This window comes from Eptatretus burgeri, chromosome 1, assembly GCF_056783735.1.
Source record: "Eptatretus burgeri isolate ZD-2024b chromosome 1, Ebu_testis_v1, whole genome shotgun sequence".
NCBI lineage: Eukaryota > Metazoa > Chordata > Myxini > Myxiniformes > Myxinidae > Eptatretus > Eptatretus burgeri.
In genome coordinates this window covers 108,844,948-108,867,937 of record NC_140961.1, presented here as the reverse complement: position 1 = coordinate 108,867,937, position 22,990 = coordinate 108,844,948, and the positions used below count along the sequence as shown (strand labels likewise).

Here is a 22,990-nt window from a genome sequence, read left to right as displayed (position 1 = left end):
CCAACAGGGGGCAATGCATCAGCAGAACTGCCACCCTCAGCCAATGATGCTGCCTCTCAGCCCTGTGCTGCATATGAAAGCAAGCTCAAATATCTTTGGCAATTCAGAGTGGGATAGAGAGCTCTCCCTCCACAGGCAGAACTGTGCGGTACACCCAACCAATGCGATTGAAAAGTTAATGGAATGGCTGGTTCACCCCTTCTGGCCTCCAATATTAAATGGCTATACATTTGAAGCACAGAATATGCCAATCTTAACCTCTTGTTTTTCAGTTTAACCTCAAACATCTCACCTGGGTTCAGCAAACCAGATCTGGCATTCAACCACACATACTGGAATTTATCTCAGCGAAAGTAAATTAAAACTTCAAGATCTCAGCAAAGTTATTCATACATTTACTTCCTATTGGCTGGTCAGTTGTCCAAGACAAGCATCAAAATCTACAGAACAAAGTGTCGTGGGCTGGTGCAAAAAGCAAACTCATCGCACTCGCTTGAGTGAGGACATCTACAAAAGTTATTCTTATGAAACAAACCCAAACCCATCGAGATTAGATACTGCAGGAATGTAACAATGCAATCAGTTTAAAAACTACTGGATCTGTAGCAGGCCATCAAAAATAGAATTTGTCACAATGCACATTAAATAAGGAAAACCGATCAAGAATTTCCCAACGAGATGACAGATTGAAAAATTACATTTTGTTCCCCATTGGAGGGTTATATTTGAGCAACCTCGTAACCTAACAATGGGTAGTTTGGTTCACGAGTGGGTCAAACAAGGACCGTTGTAGTGCACTGAAGCATCCAATGAACCTTGGAATAGCCTGCCCTCCATCTATAGTTGAAGTTTATGATCACATGGTGTTCTCATAAAGAACAGGCCACTATGTAGCAGTACCCACCTAAATTCACTTTGTAGCATTCCTCCCCCTTGATAATCACACAAAGGATATGGTAGAGCAATACCAAGTAGTTTTGTGCCTAGCACCTGGAGAACTAATCAAATGCTTCCAAAGCCCCAGTCGAGTTCACACCTGATGAAGTGCTCACTTAGTAGCCACAGCAAATATGCAGCCATATACAAGGGAGTTGTAATACTGTTCCCTGGATGCATTCCATCATTATTATATTCAGACTTCTTAAAAAAATAAAAATAAAAAAATTAAAAAAAAAAGGCTATGAATTTACAAACAAAATCACGAGCCAACAATATCCGAAACTGATCAAGCTTTTATTTTTCTACTCATAGCATTTCAGGAAACTCAAAGATAACATCTTTGCCAGTGAGCTTTTTGTAAACAGCAGCAAAAGTGTCCACCTGCAAAACAAGATACACAGCAAGAACATCAATGGCTACAGGACAGCAGGCAACTGGTTAGCCATTGCAAGAAAAGTACAGGCAGAGCAGTTGCCTTACCTCAGATATACAACAGAGAAAAATTTGAAAAAGACAAATCCCACAGAGTAGAAAAGAGAAAGAACAAGTAAAATAAAACCCCAAAAACAATACATCATAGCCATTGTTGTTTTTGTAATTTTGCTGTATGGAGTTAAAGGGCGAGCACCATATTTATGTACAACTAAAATGGCCATCGGTCTACCAGTCGGCCATCTTTAATCAGATCCCAAAATAAAGTGAGGTGCACCTGTACGCCATCATGTACTGTGCTTGTGCCAAGTTTGAACAAAATCGGACCATGCATGTCTGAAGGCCCGGTCACACCTTGACGTTTTAGCCAGCATATGCCGATTTTTGAATTTTTTTTCTAAAACGTTGGCACACGTTGAATACGTGATGGGTAAGTTTTGATAACATTGAGAGCACGCTGAAAAACACTGCCATACGTCGTTGTACGTTGGCTTTAAACGTTGTACTTTTTGGTTGTCCTCAAATTTTTTCATGCTTGAAATTTCACGACGTATGCCGGCGTATGACTCACACGTTCCGCTACGCTGGCCACAGGTTGTATGCACGGTCTGCGATCGTTGACAGACGTCAACACATGCTACTTGTAAGTTAATCATAAGTTGAAACACGCTGAGGTAATGTTTCGCGTACCCGAAACTTATTTCTAACCTATGATTAACGTGTTGTTGGCACGTTACGCGATCGTTGCCACACATCGACAGACGTTACTTTTAAGTTACTCATAGGCTGAAAGACGTCGGTATAATGGATCGTCCTTGCGTCAGCGTCCACGGCCACGGCCAGGACACTTATTTGCAGCATTCTTCAAACTTTTCTTCGGCATGACGAGGATGTTCACACTTCGATGTCGAGCTTGGCTATGATTCCAATTGTCCATCGGCAGCGTCTATTTAAAATAGTCGAGTTTGAGCGTTTTAACACGTTCAGAAGAAACGCTTCAAATTTCAAAACCCCAGCGTCAAAAAACAAAGGCGAGTGACAGCAATTTAAATCGTTCATTGTAAACAATGAAAATAGCTGAGTGGTACCGTTTAAAAGTCGTTGAGTGTAAAAAAATCCAATTGTTGAGCGCAAGCGTCTACTTTCAATAGTGGAGATGCAGCCATTTAAATCGTTGAGTTTATCATTTAAATCGTTAAATCGTTAAACGCAAGGACGATCCATCATAACCCACACCTTCCCCCCTCCCCCTCACACTCACCTACTACTGCCAACATGAACAAACTACTACTAATACTAATACTAATACTGATACTGATACTGATACTGTTACTGCTGACATGGACATCGACTCAAAAAGGAACTCGAAAACACTGTTGGGTTCCCCTTTTATGAGCAGCATTTTTATATACCAATTCCCAAAACCGCTGGGAACACGTCTTTATATGGCAGTTGTAAGCTAGAAACACGTTAATTTTTTTTTTTTTTGTCGACCGGAAGACGTCATTGGAATACGTCTACATACGTCGATGTGTGTTGGGACTACGTAAAGAATTGGTTCAAAGCACGTCAAACATAAGTTAGAAATAAGTTTCGCGTAAAAAAGACATTACCGTGACGTGTTTCGACTTATGAGTAGCTTATAAGTAGCCTTTGTGGACATGTGTAAGCGTCCACATATCGTGTGTAAAACTTATCCCCATCGCATGTGGAATGTGTGTCATACGCCGAGTACGTCGTAAAATTTTGAACATGTTTAAAATTTCTTGACGTACTCTACATACTACGACGTATGATAGCGTACTTTAGCGTTCTACTCACGTATACCAAACTTACTCATACCGTATTTGACGTGCCCCAACGTTTTAGACACATTTTTCTTAGGTCGGCATACGCTGGCAAGATCACCAAGGTGTGACCGCGAGATGCTGACACTTCCATTTCTACAGCAGTTATGATTCGAATCGTTGTGCGTCAGCCTTTTAATAGGCTACGTCACGACATCGTCGGCGATGCGTGCAACGCGCTATGCCTAAGTTAGACTATCGTTGGGCATCGGTTGTGTAGGCAGACAACAGGTTCAGCATTCGTTGGTATAAGTAATCTATAACACAACGAAACGTTCTGTGTAGTTACCAATGCGTTATACATAAGACCAAGTCGCTATGAATACGTCCGAATCTTAAAAAAAAAACATCAAAAGTTCAACGTAAGCCAGCGTTTTACATACATTTTAATACGTTGCCATCGCTGGCTAAAACGTCAAGGTGTGACCGGGCCTTGACAAATGGTTGGAGACACATTTAAGTGACAAAATGGCCACCAGTCGGCCATTTGGATCTGATCTCAAAACAAAATGACGTGCCTATGTAAGCAATCATTCATTATCAGTGTGCCAAGTTATTACAAAAAAAAAATGCATGTCCGAGAAATGGTTGAGGATGTGGTCAACATCAGGTTTTTTTTTTAATAACTAAAATAGCCACCAGTCGGCCATCTTGGATCTAACGTCAAAAAAAAAAATAAAATAAAATAAAATAAAACAAGAGACGAGCATAATATGTATAGCATCATGGCGCTGTGTTTGTACCAAGTACGAATAAAATTGGTCCGTACATGTCCGAGAAATGGTGGCAGACACGCACGCACACAAAAATCCAGACTGAAGCCATAAGCCCCTCTGTTGTGGACCAAGTCCAACAGGGGCTAAAAAAAAAAAAGAGGAAGATTAGAGAAAGGGGAAGGGTGGGAGGCCTCGTGAGGAGCACACGGAACGGTGGAATCATTTTAAATTTTTTTTTTTTTCCCACATTAGGAAGGCGAGGTACAGTCAAATGTGGTGAAATACCTCAAGTAACAGCAACAATCAGAATTTTCTGACAACCAATTTTTGGCATAAATGTCACTTTATGAGTCACATGCAGAAAGAACATCGACCAAGTCACCAAGTCTGAAACAGACACTGATGTAAAAATACATCCTGTTATTAGTACAGTATAAATCGCAATGACAAACATAGCTGGTCTACTTCCTTGCAGTTAATTCCATCGAAACACTTGGTGAAAACCGTGGATAGCACACAGTTTTCACAAAGTTAAGGTGTCCTCCCATCCTGCCAAGTATGAATGTAAATTTATGTTGATAAATAGTTTACTTTCGAGGAGGCTTAACAATTACTCGTGGATTATGCCTGCATTCTACAAGCAGATTAAAATATATATATTAAACAAATGTCCAAGCACCACCCCTCTCCTGAACGAGGCTCCACCATAGACTTTCATTTAAGGATATTTTAATTTACGGAGAGTTTTGATTTATATATTTTTTTCCCTAAAACCGTGACCGTGTTTCATCAATCTGCCAAATTTTTACTTTCAAGACCACCCACAATGTACTAAACATTTATAATCAGCGAGCGAGTCGTCGGCAGTTGATATCGCACGCGCACACGCTCTCACCTTCCCGTCACTCCGATTCAAGTAAGAATATTGTAAACTACCGACACACTCCATTCGACTACTTAAAAAAAAAAAATTCAAATACACAAAATTTTCTCCTGTTTGGTGACAAAATGAGAGCAAGCAATTCAGGCATCCAGGTCAGAAAGGTGTACTACAAGCAGGAATTGCTCCAGCTGTGTTTCATCAAAGTGTTCCAACAATACATAGTTTTCCCATCTTTTCCAAAAGTTGATTCGTCAAGACTGTTCCATATTTGAGTAATAATACTTACCTCATCACAGTGTCAGCGAGTCTCCTTTGGCAAGCTTTTAGAAAACCTGTTATATTTACCTCTGCCTCCGAAAGTGGACGGACGTTATGTTTTACACCCGGCTGTTTGTCGGTGAGGATATCTCAAAAAGTTGTGGATAGATTGGGACAGGTTTTGTGTGTGACAAGGACCAATTGATTTGATTTTTTGGTGAAGATCTGGATCAGATGAGTAAAGTGATTTTTCACCATTGAGAGGTGGGACCAAAAAATGATATTTCAAAAAGTTATGGATGGATTTGGATGAAACTTGGTGACCAAGTTAGGTGTGTGACAAGAACAATCCAATTAGATTTTGGTTCATGTCCGGATCCAGATCTGGCCAATTAGTGCGATGCAAAACGTAAACCGTTCAGCCTGGCGTAGGAATGCTCTCTACAGAGTGCCGTCCCAGTTAAATTCTGGATTATATTTCGAAAACTTCAACTGGATATATATTCGGAAGCTGCTTATTTCATGTCACATTCAAAATATCTCACTTACTTTGTGCTCCACGTTGTTCTGCTGCGCCTTGTCCAAATGAACCTTGATCAGTCGACTGGCATCCAACTTGATACGGATGCGCTTGCCAACAATCTCACTGGGAAACACCAAGTCTTCGAGGATGCAGTCATGCACGCTGGTGAGCGTACGACTGTGGGCACACGAGACACCGGGTGAACGGGGAGCTGATCGACATGAGACGATTCAAAACCCAGATAAATGAAGGTTAAGTTCGGCCAGTTTCAGCAGACTTTCATTATTCCGATTTTAACAGGCTCCAACGCTTGAGGAGAAGCTGCGACACAAATCACGCAAACATGCAGACAGATACATGAGACAACACCAGATATGACTCACACAGACACAGCCACAGAGATTGGGGGAAGTGACGTCACTTCACAGGGTGACATTGTCACTGGGCACCAGCAATGTAATTTTAACGTCGCTTTTCTCTCTGCACTCAGTCGGGCAATCAAGGAAGCATTTCCTGTTCTCCATGGATGCCAACCCACAGAGGATTTTTATGCTCTATCCTTTACATGCTGAGCATCAAGCAACAAAGCAGCTCATACCATTTTTAAAGTCTTCAGTATCGGCAAAATCAGAGCAGATACTCTAATTATTTTAAATTCTGAATGGCATCCAAAAATATTTTTGGAATTTCTTCACACACACTGTTTTGCTTTGTGTACGTGGGGTAATAAATGGGGAGTATGGGAGGAAAAAGGGAAACAATTACAACTAGAACTGCCACTTTATAACTACTGGCAGTGATGACTGGGTACCAAGACGTCTAGCTTCAACACAACCCTGCTTTGATACAACGTGGGACTGATCAATGACGAATTACGGACTGAGTAACATGAAGTGTTCAATCTCTTTATTACGTATGCCGTTAGCCCTCTTTCCTTGGGGACCATGTCGGTATCAATTGAATTAGCATTTAAATTACTCGAACACGAAGCAAGAAATGTGCGGGAAATGTCACCGTGGCTCCACTGGGTAAACCGGAACTCCGTCGAGTAACACGGAGCCCCCCCCCCCACTACATCTCTTGGCTATGCGGGATTGATGAGTTATGGGCCCAGTAACATGCCACAATCAATATTTATAACGTAAGCAGTTCGCTCTTTTTCCTGAATACATAATCAGAAGCGATTGAATTGGTGTTTAAATAAGTTGAACACAAAGTAATAAATGTGGACAACATCAGCAGGATTCCACTGAATCTAATGAGGTCCCACACGTTTCTCTACGACGTGGATTCACAAGTTATGCACATCAATTTATTATGTAAACAGTTGACCATTTTCCCTAGGGCCATCATTGGTATCAATTGAACTGCTACTGCTGTACCCTCAAAACGCATGCAGGTGCAGCCAACAAACTTGTATCCCCTGTACATGCAGAATAGACTTGTGAAGTTTCCCCTTGATCTGTTGAGCCGTTCTGTAGAAGATGTTTGCAGGTTTTAGGGTTAATTCAATATGGTCGCCAAACCATGTGACCTATCAATTAGAAATTAACAAACTTGTGAAAGGATGTCCTGGGGAAAGTGTGTGTGAATTTTTGCCTCAATCTGTCCAGCTGTTCTGGAGAAGATTTTTAAAATTTATTAATTTTCAATTCAAGATGGCAGAGGAACCATATGACCTATCAATTATTCAGAAAAAAATTATATTCCCTTGCATTAGAGAATATATTTGTGAAGTTTCCCCTTGATCTGGCCAGTCGTTCTGGAGATGATGTTGGAAGGTTTTAGGGTAAATTCAATATGGCCACCAAACCATGTGACCTTTCAATTAGAAATTAACAAACTTATAAAAGGATGAAATGGGGAATATGTGTGTGTAAAGTTTCGCCTTAATCTGTCCAGTCGTTCTGGAGAAGAATTAAAAAAAACAAAAAAAAAAATTCAAAGCAATACGGCTGCCGAACCAAGTGACCAATGACGTCAAATTTTTTTTCCTCTGGTGAATTGTTGCGTAGATGACGCTCAAGAAATTTCAAATTTTGCCGAAGCAGCGTTCTCCCTGTCAAATTTCCACCAGGATACTGCTTCACTGATGACGTCACAAAAAAAAAAAAACACTTGTTCCCCATGTGCCAAGTTTCTATTTTTTTCCATTGCACGGTTTCAGATACAGAGATTCAAAGTTTTTTGATTTTTCAAAGATGGTGCCCGTACCACATGACCTATGAGGTCATAATTATCAATTAAGTATGCTATCAAAACAAGATACATATTATGGTCAAAATTTCATGTCAATCGGATTTACGGTTCCAAAGGAAATTAATTTTAAAGGGGAAAAACCTGAAAAATCGCCGGCGGAATAACAAAAATAATAAACAGAAGAAAAACAATAGGTTACCCAGCCTTGGGACCCCAATAATCAAGTAGGGCACTCGGTAGAGTGCTTACCTCCGCTAGGCTGATTAGTTTATGCTTTGTATCCCATTGATAGGCGAGATCTGGATTCAGATCCTGAACTAAAATTTAATCTTCTTGTTCTGGTCACCGAACCAACTCATCCACCAAGTATCGCCCAATCAGTAACTTTTTGAGACATCGCAATATATATATATATATATATATATATATATATATATATATATATATATATATATATATATATATATATATATATATATATATATATTTTGCCCCATTACTCGATGGTGAAGAGTCACTATTAAAAAAATTCTCAGATCTGGATTCAGATATTCACCAAAATCGAATTAATTCTTCCTTGTTAACCTCCACCATCGAAGATGGACGGAGGTTACTGTTTTCACCCCTGTCTGTTTGTTTGTTTGTTTGTTTGTGAACAGTATTACGGAAAAACTCCTCGACGGATTTCGACGAAACTTGGTGGGGGGATTAGGTATGGTCCAAGGACAATGCCAGATTTTGGACTTGGTCCAAAGTCCATACCGTGGAGGGGCAAACATCAAGAACGTCACCTCATAGCCCAGGTGGCCATTTTGAAAAAAAAATTGTTAGACAAAAAAAAAGAAAAAAAAAATTTGCAACTTTTTTTTCAACAAAATTTCGATTTTTTTTTTTGCATTTCTACATGTTATAAGTGATTTCCAACAAAAAAAAATTGTTAGACAAAAAAAAGAAAAAAAAAATTTGCAACTTTTTTTTCAACAAAATTTCGATTTTTTTTTTTTTGCATTTCTACATGTTATAAGTGATTTCCAACAAAAAAAAACATGCCAAAATTATAATTGCGGCTGATTTTGGAACTTCAGGTGGATATACCCACGTAAAATCAATTCCTGTCTTAAGGAATCTAGTTATGACGAATGAATTGAGTATGTAAAAGTTAAAAGTAAAAGGGAAAGTTGCAAACTATAACTCTGTGAGCACTGTTGACATCAAATTGAATGAATAGGATATCAGGTTCACTTGAGTGATCGAGCAGTATTGGCGGCGGAGGTTTTGCACTCTACCGAGTGCTCCCCCTCTAGTTGCATACATGTTTTTGGATGAGGAATGATGTGAGATGGACAGTTTCCCTGAAAACCTGCAGGGAAGAATAAGATTGAAGAGGATGTGGAAGTTGCAGTAAGAAAAAGCCTAACAGCTGAAGGGATCAAAATCAAACTTGGTAGAAGTATGTACAATGACTTAAACCAATAAGATTATTGAGTCAAGAGGTCAAAGGTCACAGGATTTGTTTGATAAAATCTTGTTACCATGCTAACTTGTGAACCAGTGATGGGATTTTGACCAAACTTGATGCAAGTACAGGGTGTTTAAAAAAGATTGATACAACTTTGACTTCCTGACATTTTTGTTTTTGACCTATACTGCTTTCCTTTTCAGGGTTTGGTGGTGTTATCATGGTATTCGTTCCCTGGGATTTTGAGCTCTGGAGCTCAACTATGCCATTGATAGAGAAGTAGAAGACAAAAGTGATGGCTGTGTGGTATGAAACTAAATCATATGTAGATGCCCGCTGGAGGTTCAGCCAGGAACATGACCTCAGAACACGTGATGGAGCCCCAAATTGTGCCATTCAACATATTGTGAAACATTTTGAGCACAAGGGTACAGTGCACAACCAGAGCAAGGGCAACAGTGGCACGTCAGCATCTGTAACCAAGAGCCAAGCCAACATCGACGCCGTGTGGGATTCTGCAGTGGACAGTCCCAAGATGTCCCACCGCCGGTACTCCCGGGAGCTAGGCATCAAACCGAAATCAGTTTGGCGTATCCTCACTAAGGAACTGAAGCTTTTCCCATAAATCATCTCTATTTGGCATAAACTAAGTCAAGATGACATGAGGAGACTTGATATGTGCAATTGGCTCAGTGACAGGATGGAGTGGCACCCAAAACTGGATCAACCTGATCTGGTTCAGTGATGAAGCCCATTTTCACTTAAACGGTGCTATCAACAACCACAACAGGCAGAACCACCTTGAGATCACCAAGAGGTACCTGAAAGGGCTTAAGGTCACATACTTCTGCACCTTCAATGCCAGATGGGGAATGCTAGGGCCTTACTGGTTTGAAAATCACAACAGCAGGATGGTGGCGATAAACGGTGAGCGCAACCGGACCGTGCTCCAGAAGTTCCATAATGATCTAGCCCAAAAGGTCACCCCAAACCAGCTCAACATGACCTGGTTTAGGAAGGATGGTACACCCCCACATATACAGCTGGTGACACAATCACTTCCCCAAGGTAGCTCTTCAGAAACTGCCTCATTGCCCTGGGTACTGCTCTTGACTGGGCACCTCATAGCCCAGACTTGCACCCTCTGGACTACTGGTTCTGAGGGGGTTGCCAAGGGCTCTGTCTACCCCAAACACCCTGCCACATTGAATCTGATCTGAAGCAGGTGACGTCAGACTTCTGCCAGGCAGTGCCACATGAGACCTCCAGGAAAGTTGGACAGAACTTTGGAGACAGGATCAATGTCTGTCTGAACCGTGGAGTGGCAAACATCAAGAACTTCAATTACAAGGGTTTTGCATAAATGCAAATTTCAGACCTTGGGCTCTCACCAACTCGAGCAGTGACTTCGTGAAATAGCAATCAGCGATAGGAAATACCATGAGACAAACATTGTCAGTAGAATGGGCCGTACTGAAGAGCTCAGATACTTTCAATGGGGCACTGTCATAGGATGCCACCTTTCCAACAAGTCAGTTCATCAATCTTCAGCTCTGCAAGAGCTGCCCTGGTCAACTGTAAGTGCTGTTATTGTGAAGTGAAAACGTCTCAATGTGAAGTGAAGGAGCAAAAACAGCTCAGCCGCAAAGTGGTAGGCCACATAAGCTCACGGAACAGGACCACCGAGTGCTGAAGCACGTAGCATGGAAAAATTGTCTGTCGTCGGTTACAACACTCATAAGCGAGTTCCAAACTGGCTCTGGAAGAAACGTCAGCACAAGCAGTGTTCGTCGAGAGTTTCATGAAATGGGTTTCGATGGCCGAGCAGCCGCACACAAACCTAAGAACACCATGTGCAATGCCAAGCGTCATCTGGAGTGGTGCAAAGCTCACCACCGTTGGACTCTGGAGCAGTGGAAATGTGTTCTCTGGAGTGATGAATCGTGTTTCACCATCTGGCAGTCCGACAGACAAATCTGGGTTTGGAAGATTCCAGGAGAACGCAACCTGCCTGAATGCATCGTGCCAACTGTAAAGTTTGGTGGTGGAGGAATAATTAAATGGTCTGGGGCTGTTTTTCATGGTTCGGGCTAGACCCCTTAGTTCCAGAAAAGGGAAATCTCAATGCTACAGCATACAATGATATTCTAGACAATTCTGTGCTTACAACTATGTCGCAACAGTTTGGGTTAGGCCCTTTCCTGTTTCAGCACGACACTGCCCCCGTGCAAAAAGCGAGGTTCATATAGAAATGATTTGTAGAGATCGGTGTGGAAGAACTTGACTGGCCTGTACAGAGCTCTACCTTAAACTCCAAACACCTTTGGGATGAATTGGAACGCCGACTGCGAGCCAGACCTAATCACCCAACATCAGTGCCCGATCTCACTGATGCTCTTGTTGCTGAATGGAAGCAAACATCTCAGGGAAAGCCTTCCCAGAAGAGTGGAGGCTGTTTCGCAGCAAAGGGAAAAACCAACTCCATATTAAAATCCATGATTTTGGAATGAGATGTTGGACGAGCAGGTGTCCACATACTTTTGGCCACGTAGTGTACTATGGCTACTCATGTACAGATTACATAATAGGTCAAATGGTCTTCAGGTTTTCGGTCAAAGTTAAAGTGAACAGACTTAACATGGACGGAGGCACACGAGTCGACGTCGCGATGTCAAATTACCTTGTTCTGTATAGTTATAGTTGGTTACCATGGAAACCCCTGCAGTATGTGCGGTGCTTGTATCGTGCTCGTCGTTCAACTGGCCAACACTCCAACAATGTTCTCCGATTACAGGAATTTGGAACACTCGTACATCACTTCGACAAGAGGCGATGAGCGCGGAAGCGCGTCACAGGAGCCCTCGGTAATCAAAACGCTTACATTTTGGAACACTCATGTAACGCAACGACACCGGCAGTTGATGCCGGCAGCTTCGCCTTCCTAACCGGTTTAGCACAACTTTGTCAGCCTTTTTATTTATTTATTTTTTTAATCGGGATGTAATGCTAGTAGTGAAGATGCCACATTCACATATGGACATGCAGCCAAATACACAGGACTGCAAGATGAGACAACCATAGCCGAGCTTGGACGAAGTGCCGTCACTACCTGGGGCACTCGAGATAACGGCGCCGCCTGAGGAATTTCCTCCTACCAATGGGGGATCATCTGTGGCTCCATCCATCCAGGAAGGAAGCAGGACCGAACCATTGTCAAAGTCTTCAATGTGACTTGGCCGGGGTTTGAATCGTTTGCGGACTTCGAGCAACACCAGCCATGAAACAAACAAACCAGTGTCCCTTCATGCACGCGTCGTACATTACCTCATCGGACGTTTCTGTAAGTTCTGTTGTCTGCTTTTCCGTGTAGGTTTCGGCAAAATTCTCCTCTGGGAAGAAAAAAAACAAATATATATATATATATATATATATATATATATATATATATATATATATATATATATATATATATATAAATAAAGTTATACAAGTCTTACAAACCAGGTGCACAGCAAGCAGACCTTTCACTCCAGAGGCCTACCCAAAGGTGTGGCTCAGTGGTTAGGGTGTTGTTGTTGGCCTGGTGCCTGTTGTTAGGGTAGCCTGGTGTGGCTCAGTGGTTAGGGTGTTGTTGTTGGCCTGGTGCCTGTTGTTAGGGTAGCCTGGTGTTGGCTCAGTGGTTAGGGTGTTGTTGTTGGCCTGGTGCCTGTTGTTAGGGTAGCCTGGTGTGGCTCAGTGGTTAGGGTGTTGTTGTTGGCCTTGTGCCTGTTGTTAGGGTAGCCTGGTGTGGCTCAGTGGTTAGGGTGTTGTTGGCCTTGTGCCTTTTGTTAGGGTAGTCTGGTGTTGGCTCAGTGGTTAGGGTGTTGTTGTTGGCCTTGTGCCTGTTGTTAGGGTAGTCTGGTGTTGGCTCAGTGGTTAGGGTGTTGTTGTTGGCCTTGTGCCTGTTAGGGTAGTCTGGTGTTGGCTCAGTGGTTAGGGTGTTGTTGTTGGCCTTGTGCCTGTTGTTAGGGTAGTCTGGTGTTGGCTCAGTGGTTAGGGTGTTGTTGTTGGCCTTGTGCCTGTTGTTAGGGTAGTCTGGTGTTGGCTCAGTGGTTAGGGTGTTGTTGTTGGCCTTGTGCCTGTTGTTAGGGTAGTCTGGTGTTGGCTCAGTGGTTAGGGTGTTGTTGTTGGCCTTGTGCCTGTTGTTAGGGTAGTCTGGTGTTGGCTCAGTGGTTAGGGTGTTGTTGTTGGCCTTGTGCCTGTTGTTAGGGTAGTCTGGTGTTGGCTCAGTGGTTAGGGTGTTGTTGTTGGCCTTGTGCCTGTTAGGGTAGTCTGGTGTTGGCTCAGTGGTTAGGGTGTTGTTGTTGGCCTTGTGCCTGTTGTTAGGGTAGTCTGGTGTTGGCTCAGTGGTTAGGGTGTTGTTGTTGGCCTTGTGCCTGTTGTTAGGGTAGTCTGGTGTTGGCTCAGTGGTTAGGGTGTTGTTGTTGGCCTTGTGCCTGTTGTTAGGGTAGTCTGGTGTTGGCTCAGTGGTTAGGGTGTTGTTGTTGGCCTGGTGCCTGTTGTTAGGGTAGTCTGGTGTTGGCTCAGTGGTTAGGGTGTTGTTGTTGGCCTGGTGCCTGTTGTTAGGGTAGCGGCTTTGGATCCTAAGGTCCTGATTTCAATCCCCGTCGGCTGCTGAATTAATACACCAGGGGGTTGACTCAGCCCGTCATCCTTCCGAGGTCGGCGAAATGAGTACCAGTTCCAGTGTGTGTACTGGTCGAGGGGCACTGCATCAGCGACACGGTTGCACTTCAATAAATGATAGCTACCCCGGCAGCGAAGCTGCCATACGACCACCCACGACCAAAGGTACCTGGGCAATGAAGACCACGTGCTTCCCACTGAACTTCTTCTCCAGTTCACGAACGAGGCGCACCTGGATCTTCTGGAAGGCCTTCAGTTGGGGCACGGGGACGAAGATCAGGATGGCTTTCCTGCCTCCACCGACATCGATCTCCTGCAGGTGTAAAACGCTCAAGCTAGATCACCGGCTCAGGTGCGATGGACACAGCAAACCCTTGATGTTTCGGACTGCTCGGTGAAGCCCCCACCTTGGACGCCGTGATGTAGAGTTCACGCAGTGACGTCTTCAGGTCAGAGTTCATCTCGAGCTCCTGCAAGGCCTGGGAAACATCACAGGTGGTACACATATACCCAGGTAGCAACCCACGAGGAGATACCACTCGTGAACGGTGATAGGCTAGTCTGCTAGTTACCCTCAACCCGTTAAATAGTTAAAGTGTGGTTACCGAGCGGACTCAACACGGTTCGAGTTCGGGGTTCGTCTTATTGGATAACGAGACCACCTGGGAGCATACCTGCGCGATCCCCAACTCGAATTCATCGGGTTTCTCTCCTCTGATCTTCACGATCTTCGTGGTGGTGATGGTGGTGGACATGGTTACTCCAACCTAGTTATTAAAAAACACGTTTAGGGTTAGCAACGTGCGTGGCCAAGGCCCAGCAAAGCAGTAAACACCCCTCCGAGCTATTCACGCGGCCATCCACGCACGATTCCTCGATAATCCGAAGCATCACACGGTGGGACGTTAACACGAGTGTAACAGGGACTCCGAATGGTCAAGATAAGGATGTAAAGTATCAAAAATCCATTCCGTGAGATAAATCACCCCCACGCGCCCAAATTACCAGGAAGCGAAAAGAGCGAACTCTCGCGATATTTCACCAAGTACCCCGAGCGTCATTTATCGTAAATCGGTTTGTTCGGAATTTATAATTTTCCTCTTTCCTTATACATCACGTTTACACGTGGATTCAAACTTAAGTTTAAAACTTTACCAAAGGCCGGTGATAAATACCGTGAAGCGCGGGAAGCCAGCCGAGCTAAACGGAACTATGGTTATAGATCCCTTATGACGTGGAAACACCACGACAGATAGATATTCAGGTGGAATGCGAAAGTGAAAGGAGGTTAATTGGCGTCGTCTGTGATAAAAAGGATACCAGGAAAATTGAGGGTAAGAATCTACAAGGCAGTGAGTGATCAAGCCGGTCATAATGCGTGGTGGTGGAGAAACATGGGTTTTGAGAAGTTGTAGAGATCGAGTAGTTGGTGGAGAGGGCACAGATGAGAATTATTGGGCTTGTCGATAGATAGTCGGTAGCGGTGGTTGTGTGTGTTACAAGTAACCAGTACGTGGCCGTACGTATGAAAAAAATAAATTGTGACGTCAATCGTGACGTCATAGCACCGTGTCCTGTCATTAGTTTGGTAAATAAATGGCCATAACTTGGGAACCGCTTGTCTGATTAATATCAAACCTTGAAAAGGCACATGCTCAGGTCCAGATACAAACACACACACAGACACACACACACACACACACAGACACACACACACACACACACACACACACACAGACACAGACAGACACACACACATAATGAATATCGTGGTCACTGGCTGGCACTCATGAACCAATTGGATGATGCAGTGGAAAGAGATTTGAATAACAAGGAATTGAAGAAGAAGAAGAAGAAGGAGAAGAAGAAGATTATGAAGAAGAAGAAGAATATTAAAAAGAAGAAGATCTCTTCTTCTTATTTCGGCTGCTCCCTTTAGGGGTCGCCACAGCGGATCATCCGTTATGATCCGCATAGTGATTTGGCACATGTTTTACGCCGGATGCCCTTCCTGACACAACCCTGGTCGCCTCTTACGACACAGGGATACTTAAGAAGAAGAAGATACCGGTGAGAATACAGAAGGTGGATCCGAGTTGCCCACCCATAACTGTTTGGGATTCAGGCTGGTTATTACGTATGTATATTCATGACTTCCGTTTCTGTTTGTGTGTTTGTTTGTAGGCACGATAACTCGAGAACGGAAGAAGCTACCAATGTCAAATTACACCACGTGATTCAGGAGGGTGATGGCTAGCGCTGATTTGATTTTGGTCAAAATCGGTCAAAGGTCAAGGTCACAGTGAGGTCAAACATAATTCCGTAAAGTCATGTGGAGAAATGGAGTATTTTTGCTTCGCTCGATGTTACGAGTTCGTTTTAACTTCGATTTTAATTTTGTCTTCGGTTTTTGCGATCGATTAGGACGCTTAATACACGGTTGTCGAAATTCTGGTAAAAATCGGACGTTTTGGGGACGTTTTAAGATTGTAGAAAATATATTTCACTCGCCGCGTCACGGCTCGTCACGTGGTGCAGCGCGCTCGAGTGGATGTGTCGTTGAGTCACGTAAAGGTTTTGCGTGTGCGCGCTGATGGTGTTTTCGATAAAGATGGTGTTTAAAAGTCTTTTTTTTTATCCCAATAAAGGTTATCGTCGCATGCCTGACTCGCTATGCCGTCGGATTATGTAAAGATTGATGGTGGATGGCCGAATAGTACGGTTTTGTGACTTTGATAAAATAATATTAAATAATTGCGTCGAGAAATGGAGATTTTTTCTTCAGTCGACGTTATGATTTTTGATGGTTTGGTACAGAATCATCGTAGAAACTTCTGGTTTGCGTCGCTACCTTCTCTAGAGACAGCTTTTATTAGACAAGGTCAGAGGTCAAGTTGACGATTTCGTAAGTACCAGTCTATGACTTCTTGTTTATTTATTTATTTATTTATTTTCCATGAATAACAGACAGGTAGACAGGAAGGGACGCTCTCCCCGAATCCATCGTCGTTGAACATACAATTTTCTTTTGATATTCATACAATTTTCAAACGAAAGGATTAAATGTCGTTTTAAAGTTCGTTAAATCAAACTGCATCACAACACAGGAGGATAATAATAAATAAAGGAATGCTTAAAAAAGAAAAACTTCGATTGTTGGAGCAAGTGGGAAACGACTGTATGTGGCTTTAGTTCATTGAAATATTAATTAAACAGGAGGGAGCTGTGTAGGAAATATAATGACGTCATGTTTTATATCGAGCAACAGCTTTTTGGTGCCTCGGTTTAAAAAAAATAAAAAATGACGTCATTTTTCACGTTATGCAATATCATTTTTGTGCCAGGCGATGGCAGCACAGCACAGCACAGCGCAGCACAGTGCCTCACAACCTTTTGTTCATGGGGAATTGTGGAGCGAAATGCATACGACGGCCACAACGCACCTTTGCTCCTTTGTCCTGTAATAGCGCAGAGAATAGCGAAATGCAAACGTTATCAGCATTAATCTTGATCTTTTTCTTTTGTCCGCAGCACAAGGATGCGGGGCAACATCACTGGCTGAGAGCACGGCTGTACCTCGTGGGTGGACAGTGTGGAAATCTTTACCACCACCAACTGATGCCAGCAGATGGGACGCCGAGTTTATCATCCATCCGAGGGACCGCACACGCATCGATGGATCATCCTGCCTGCGAAACGCCGGAATGACAGTTTATAGCTGGGCCGGGACTCGAACCTAGGCTAGACGGCTTAGAGACGAGTGTACGTACCTCGAGGTCATCCTACCAACCCATTCATCTTGATAATGGTATATGACAATGATTGAGTCGGTGAAACAGCAAATCTGATAAAAAAAAATTATATAATGAGATCGAGTCTCATCAATTTGTGAGTCTCAGGTTTGCAGATCATTGATCCTCCATCGAAGAGGGACTCAATGTTGTGGATATTATGAGGATTTGTCAGTAAATTTGTGTCCAGACAGAGAAATGCCTGCGCTGTGTCCACTCTCCATTAACTGTATCTACCTATTTACTTAAATGCACTCACCCTATCGTTAATATGACGTTGACACCCCCACCTCAATTAAAATTAAGTGCAAATTCCACTTAACCTCCATGCAGGGCATTTAGCCAGGCACTGACAGACAATGGCTTATTACTTTTGAGAGATACCATGGGATCTCTGACGTCCACAACTTAAACACAGATGGGACAGCCGGCTTTGCGACCCGATCTGAATGACGGTGTGCTCCAACACGCAGCACCAACTCATGGCCCTGCCAGTTTTTAGTCCAAGTCGACCTCACAAAACAAATCCTAAAATCACCCTCGGAAGCTTTTGCTCACCACCAACTGAGGAGTCCTGCAACCCCTCTGGTGGTCTCCCATCGAAGCTCTATTACTAACCCATGGTGGCCTCCCATCGAAGGTGTACTACTAACCCATGGAGGTCTCCCATCCAAGTACTAACTGACACGATTACTTAGCTTCCGAGATTTCATGCGATTGGGCGCATTCAAGCCATCGGTCTGCGGAGGAGCTCGTAGTAGAACGTGGGAAATTTAGTCGTGTGGAATACTTGGTTGGTCTCCACATTTTTGTTTGGTCAAATACTCTCATTCATTTATTTATTATTTTATTTTTACATTTATTTGAGGCTCATGGTGGAGCTTGTACGTTATTATTATGCTATGATTATGGGATGGAGTGGAGAGGGGTCGGTCAATATATATATATATATATATATATATATATATATATATATATATATATATATATATATATATATATATATATATGACAGCAATTTTGCCTTGCTGTCTTAACGTTAAAGTCTGGTGTTCTGACCAGGTTCTACAGTGTCATTGTCTCTATCTATTGTCCAATCTTCCTCTTTCTAAACATAAAAACACCTTTAGAATAATAATTCCAGGTTGCATGCATTCTTACAGCTTAAGCCCTCGTCGTGAAAGTCCAAAAATGCAGGCTAACTGCTCACCTGTATCCCATCATTCCTCTCTTCTCCCACTTATCCTCCTCCTTCCTCAGTCTATTTATTCCATTCTTCCTTTCTCAGGGGTTGAAGTTGGCAGTGCACCTCCAGCTCAGGCGATCACTATCCATAGTCATTCATATCAACATCGACCATCGTCTATCTCTCGCCACATTAATTAACCATCTTTTACCATCTTCTGTCTTCTACGCATCACGCGTGCAGAAAACGAATGTCTGGACAAGTCAACCATGCTGGGTATGCTTGAGGGAAGAAGAGAAAGAGGGCAAGAAGCAGAGCTTGTATGTGCTGGATGGATGAGGTAGAGGCTGCAACCAAGCTGTCTCTGCCAGAGCTACGAGAAGCAGTGCAGGATGGGGACGTTTAAAGAAATTTGATCATGAATGTCATCAGAAGTCGGACATGACTTGCTGGACCTAGATAACTATCCAACCTCTCCCCATCTACATCAGGTTGCTATATTTCTTTCCTTTACCTCTCTCCTGTTTATTCACCCCATTCTTATGTCTACTTATTGATACCACTGCCCCATCGTCAACGCCTTGACTTCGACACTGTCTCACTCTTCCATGAGCTTAGAGTTTCAAATCCCCCCCAAAAATCTTCATAGCCTAATTTGATAGCCCCAGCCCAAAATTTCCGATGCCTTTCTTTTGATAAAGAAGCCTTTATTTTACCAAAAAAAAAAAAAACTGCCATCAGTTAAAATTTGTGGCAAAATTAACTTTAAATATTTTGTACTCAATTATGTTACTTTGCCAACTCAATTTTATCTTAAAGGGGCATCTTGGTTTAATTTTACAAATTAACGTCAAGCTATTCTTGTGAACAAATAAATTGCTTCCAAGTCGAAGACAAATGTTGAATTATTTGGCCTCCAGCACATACATCTGCCATTTTACGATGCAGGCCAACAATGAGCTTGAACGGTACATTTTGTACTGATCAGGGCATGGATGGACAGAGTACAGGGGAAGTTATGAGTGCTTTATTTCCCTTTAGGTTTTGGATGTTGGATATGGGGGCCTGAAGATTTTCAAACTAATTTTTGCTGTTATTTTAAAGGAAAAGACACTTGGTAGGCCGACAACCTTTGCTTCAGCAGATACTTGTACGTGCTAATTAGGTGACATGACTGGGTCTTATTAAATGGAAATGTTCATTTCATTTGGGCCATAAATGTTCACTTGGGTTCAATTCAGGACTTTGACTGGGCCACTCAAGAACATTTATTTTCTTCTTATTCAGCCACTCCAGTGTGGATTTAGCTTTGTGCTTCGGATCATTGTCCTGCTGAAATGTGAATCTCCTACACAGTTTCAGATTCATGGCTGACTCCAGCAGGTTTTCATCAAGGATTCCCCTGTACTTTGCACTTTTCATTGCCCCTTCTATATTGACAAGCTTGCCAGTCCCTGCTGATGAAAGGCAGCCCCATAAACATGATACTGCCACCACCATGCTTGACAGTAGGGATGGTGTTGACTGGTGCAGTGTTGGACTTTCGCCGGGCATAACACTTTGAATTTAGACCAAAAAGTTCAACTTTTGTCTTGTCGAACCACAAAACTTTTCTCCACATGCCTGCAGTGTCATTAACATGCTTTATTGTAAACTCCATATGAGCTTTTAGATGCGTCTTTTTCAGTAATGGCTTCTTTCTTACCACCTCTCCATAGGGGCCAGCTTTGTGAAGGGAACAGGATATTGTTTATTGATGAAAACTGACCCCCATCTCTGACATAGAGACTTGCAGATCTTTCAAAGTCATTGTTGAGTTTACAGTGGCATCTCAAACCAGTTTCCTGCTTCCTGTCTGCTGAGTTTGGATGGGCGACACGACCTCAGTAGAGTCTGGGTGATATGCTACATCTTCCACTTCTTAATGATGGATTTTACTGTACTCAAAGGGATAATGAGTGACTTTGAAATGTTCTTATAACCCTCTCCCGAATGGTGCTTCTCCACTACTTTATGTCTGACCTCTTTGGAAAGCTCCTCAAGTCTTCATGTTTGTCTTGTTGGTTCACCAAGTGAGTTGCACCTAAAAACTCTTTCGATAAGTGGGAGAGCTTAACTTTTTGCTTATCTGGAATTGGAATTCAAATTTCAGCTTATCCGGATGAAATTTGGTAGCAAGGTTCCGCTCCTGATTGGTAACGAGGATTGCAAAGCTCGGCCCGATCACGTGACTTTGAGCAGGTCAAAATGGTGGTCGCATACATTCCTTCCAAAATCTTCTCCAGACCCACCAGTCAGAATGCTACCCAATTTGGGTTACAACATTAGGCCAGGTTAGGGATGTTAAATTGTGGAGGTCATGCTGATCACGTGACCAGAAGTGGGTCAAAATGGTGGTCGAGCACATTCCTTCCAAAATCTTCTCCAGACCCACCAGTCAGAATGCTACCCAATTTTGGTTACAACATTAGGCCAGGGTAGGGATGTTAAATTGTGGAGGTCATGCCGATCAAGTGACCAAAAGTGTGTCAAAATGGCGGATTTAGTCAATTTTTTTGGAAAATCGTGTAAATTCCTTCAAAAATCTTCTTCTCCAGACCCACCAGTCAGAATGCTACCAAATTTGGGTTTCAACATTAGGACAGGGTCAAGATAAACTGCAGGTCCAATGGTCCTATTTTAAAGTTTAACGAATGATTACATACAGGTGAAACCGATGACACTTATTTTGTTCCCTTTCAAACAAATAATTTGCTACTGAAGTGATTTGTGCTTCATCAAGCAAAGTGTTTGAATACTTATGCAACTGAGAATCACATTAGTTTCTCTGTTAATCTGACTTGTTCACATTTTATCTGCAGTTTTTTTTTTTAAGCTTTATCACTTTGGAGTATCTTGTGAAGACTATATATTAAGTTTGATTTGAAGGCATCATGAAAGCTCAGGTGGCATCAAAATGTGAAAATTTTGGAGGGGGGGGGGTGAGGGGTGAAGACTTTTGCAAGCCACTGTATGCAGCTGACTTCCTGCCGCAAGTGGTAGTGTTACTACCATAATCGGAGCCTGCCACAGTGACATGGCAGTCTATGGAGCGAAAGACACTGTGAAATGTCTTTCATCCCTCAGAATCAGCCTTTGTTCTATGCGACTCGACATAGGCATTAACAGAGATAATTTCATTGCCGTTGCTATCAACCACAGTTTGGTTCTTTCTTCTTCCCTTGTACCCAGTGCCATATAGACCGAAATCAACACAGTACATTGCAAACACGATGACAAAAGACATTTGCAAGCCTGTCATGATTTCTAAACCTTTTGCTGGACTTTCAGTCATGTACTGTGATTCAATAAGTTTATGATAAGGAAAGTGAAGTTCATTGCTCAAAATGAACTTCATTGTATTTGTTCATCGCTCACCGTACAACTCATAACACCCTCTAAAAAACTATTTTAAAAAAAATGATTGTTATGTTTTTGGAAAACTTACCCCAGCGGGTGAGCATACGTGGACACGTAGATGACCCAAGGATCATTTATTTCATGAGTCTTTGTTTAGCTCTTCCTTGGTCCCTTGTCAAAGGGCTTTTTGGGGGGCATGCGTTGGCAAGGCTGTATTTGTCCCGCGTAATGTCTCCCCCTCCCCCTGTGTTACTTTCAATCTATATTCCTTCACACCATCAATTCTGTTCAATCCCTCTTACTTTCAATCTTTCTTCCTTCACACCATCATGCTGTTCAATCCCTCTGTTACATTCAATCATCCCTCCAATACCCCCATCGACCCATTTCAACAGTCCACCAATAATCTCCCCTCCATCAAACATCCTTTCAACAGTTTATCCTTCACCCCATCGGTCTAACCTTCAATCCTGCAGCCGTTTAGTCATCCCTTGGTTTGTGCAAGTTTCCTTTCCGTGTTTCCTCTTTCTGTGCATTGCTTAATAAAAAAGTTGATATTAAGGCGAATAGTTCTCTAAAGGGGAATAGTTCATATAAAGGGGAAGAGTTGATATAAAGGGGAAGAGTTAATATAAAGGGGAAGAGTTGATATTGTTGCGGGCCGGGGTCTGGTGGCGAGAACGACCACTACGT

The 22,990-nt window shown here is 42.7% G+C and overlaps 1 protein-coding gene across 1 annotated transcript; it reads right to left on the bottom strand.

Annotated features, from left to right (window-relative positions):
* Window positions 1–1,214: 1,214 nt before the first annotated feature.
* Window positions 1,215–14,920, bottom strand: RPS7 (ribosomal protein S7). Its single transcript, XM_085894337.1, has 6 exons — window positions 14,596–14,920; window positions 14,329–14,400; window positions 14,091–14,234; window positions 12,581–12,645; window positions 5,625–5,775; window positions 1,215–1,320 (listed from the first exon to the last, which is right to left on the bottom strand). The coding sequence occupies exons 1-6, from the start codon at window positions 14,674–14,676 to the stop codon at window positions 1,246–1,248; spliced, it is 588 nt and encodes a 195-aa protein (XP_085750463.1). The 5' UTR covers window positions 14,677–14,920; the 3' UTR covers window positions 1,215–1,245.
* Window positions 14,921–22,990: the final 8,070 nt, after the last annotated feature.

Excerpts from the sequence above, each read along its gene's own strand:
- RPS7 (XM_085894337.1), bottom strand. The coding sequence starts at position 14,676 with ATGTCCACCACCATCACCACCACGAAGATCGTGAAGATCAGAGGAGAG. Across the intron at positions 12,646-14,090 it reads ACGTGGTCTTCATTGCCCAG|AGGAGAATTTTGCCGAAACC; the intron begins GTACCTTTGGTC and ends TTTTCTTCCCAG. Across the intron at positions 5,776-12,580 it reads TTACAGAAACGTCCGATGAG|TCGTACGCTCACCAGCGTGC; the intron begins GTAATGTACGAC and ends GTGTGCCCACAG.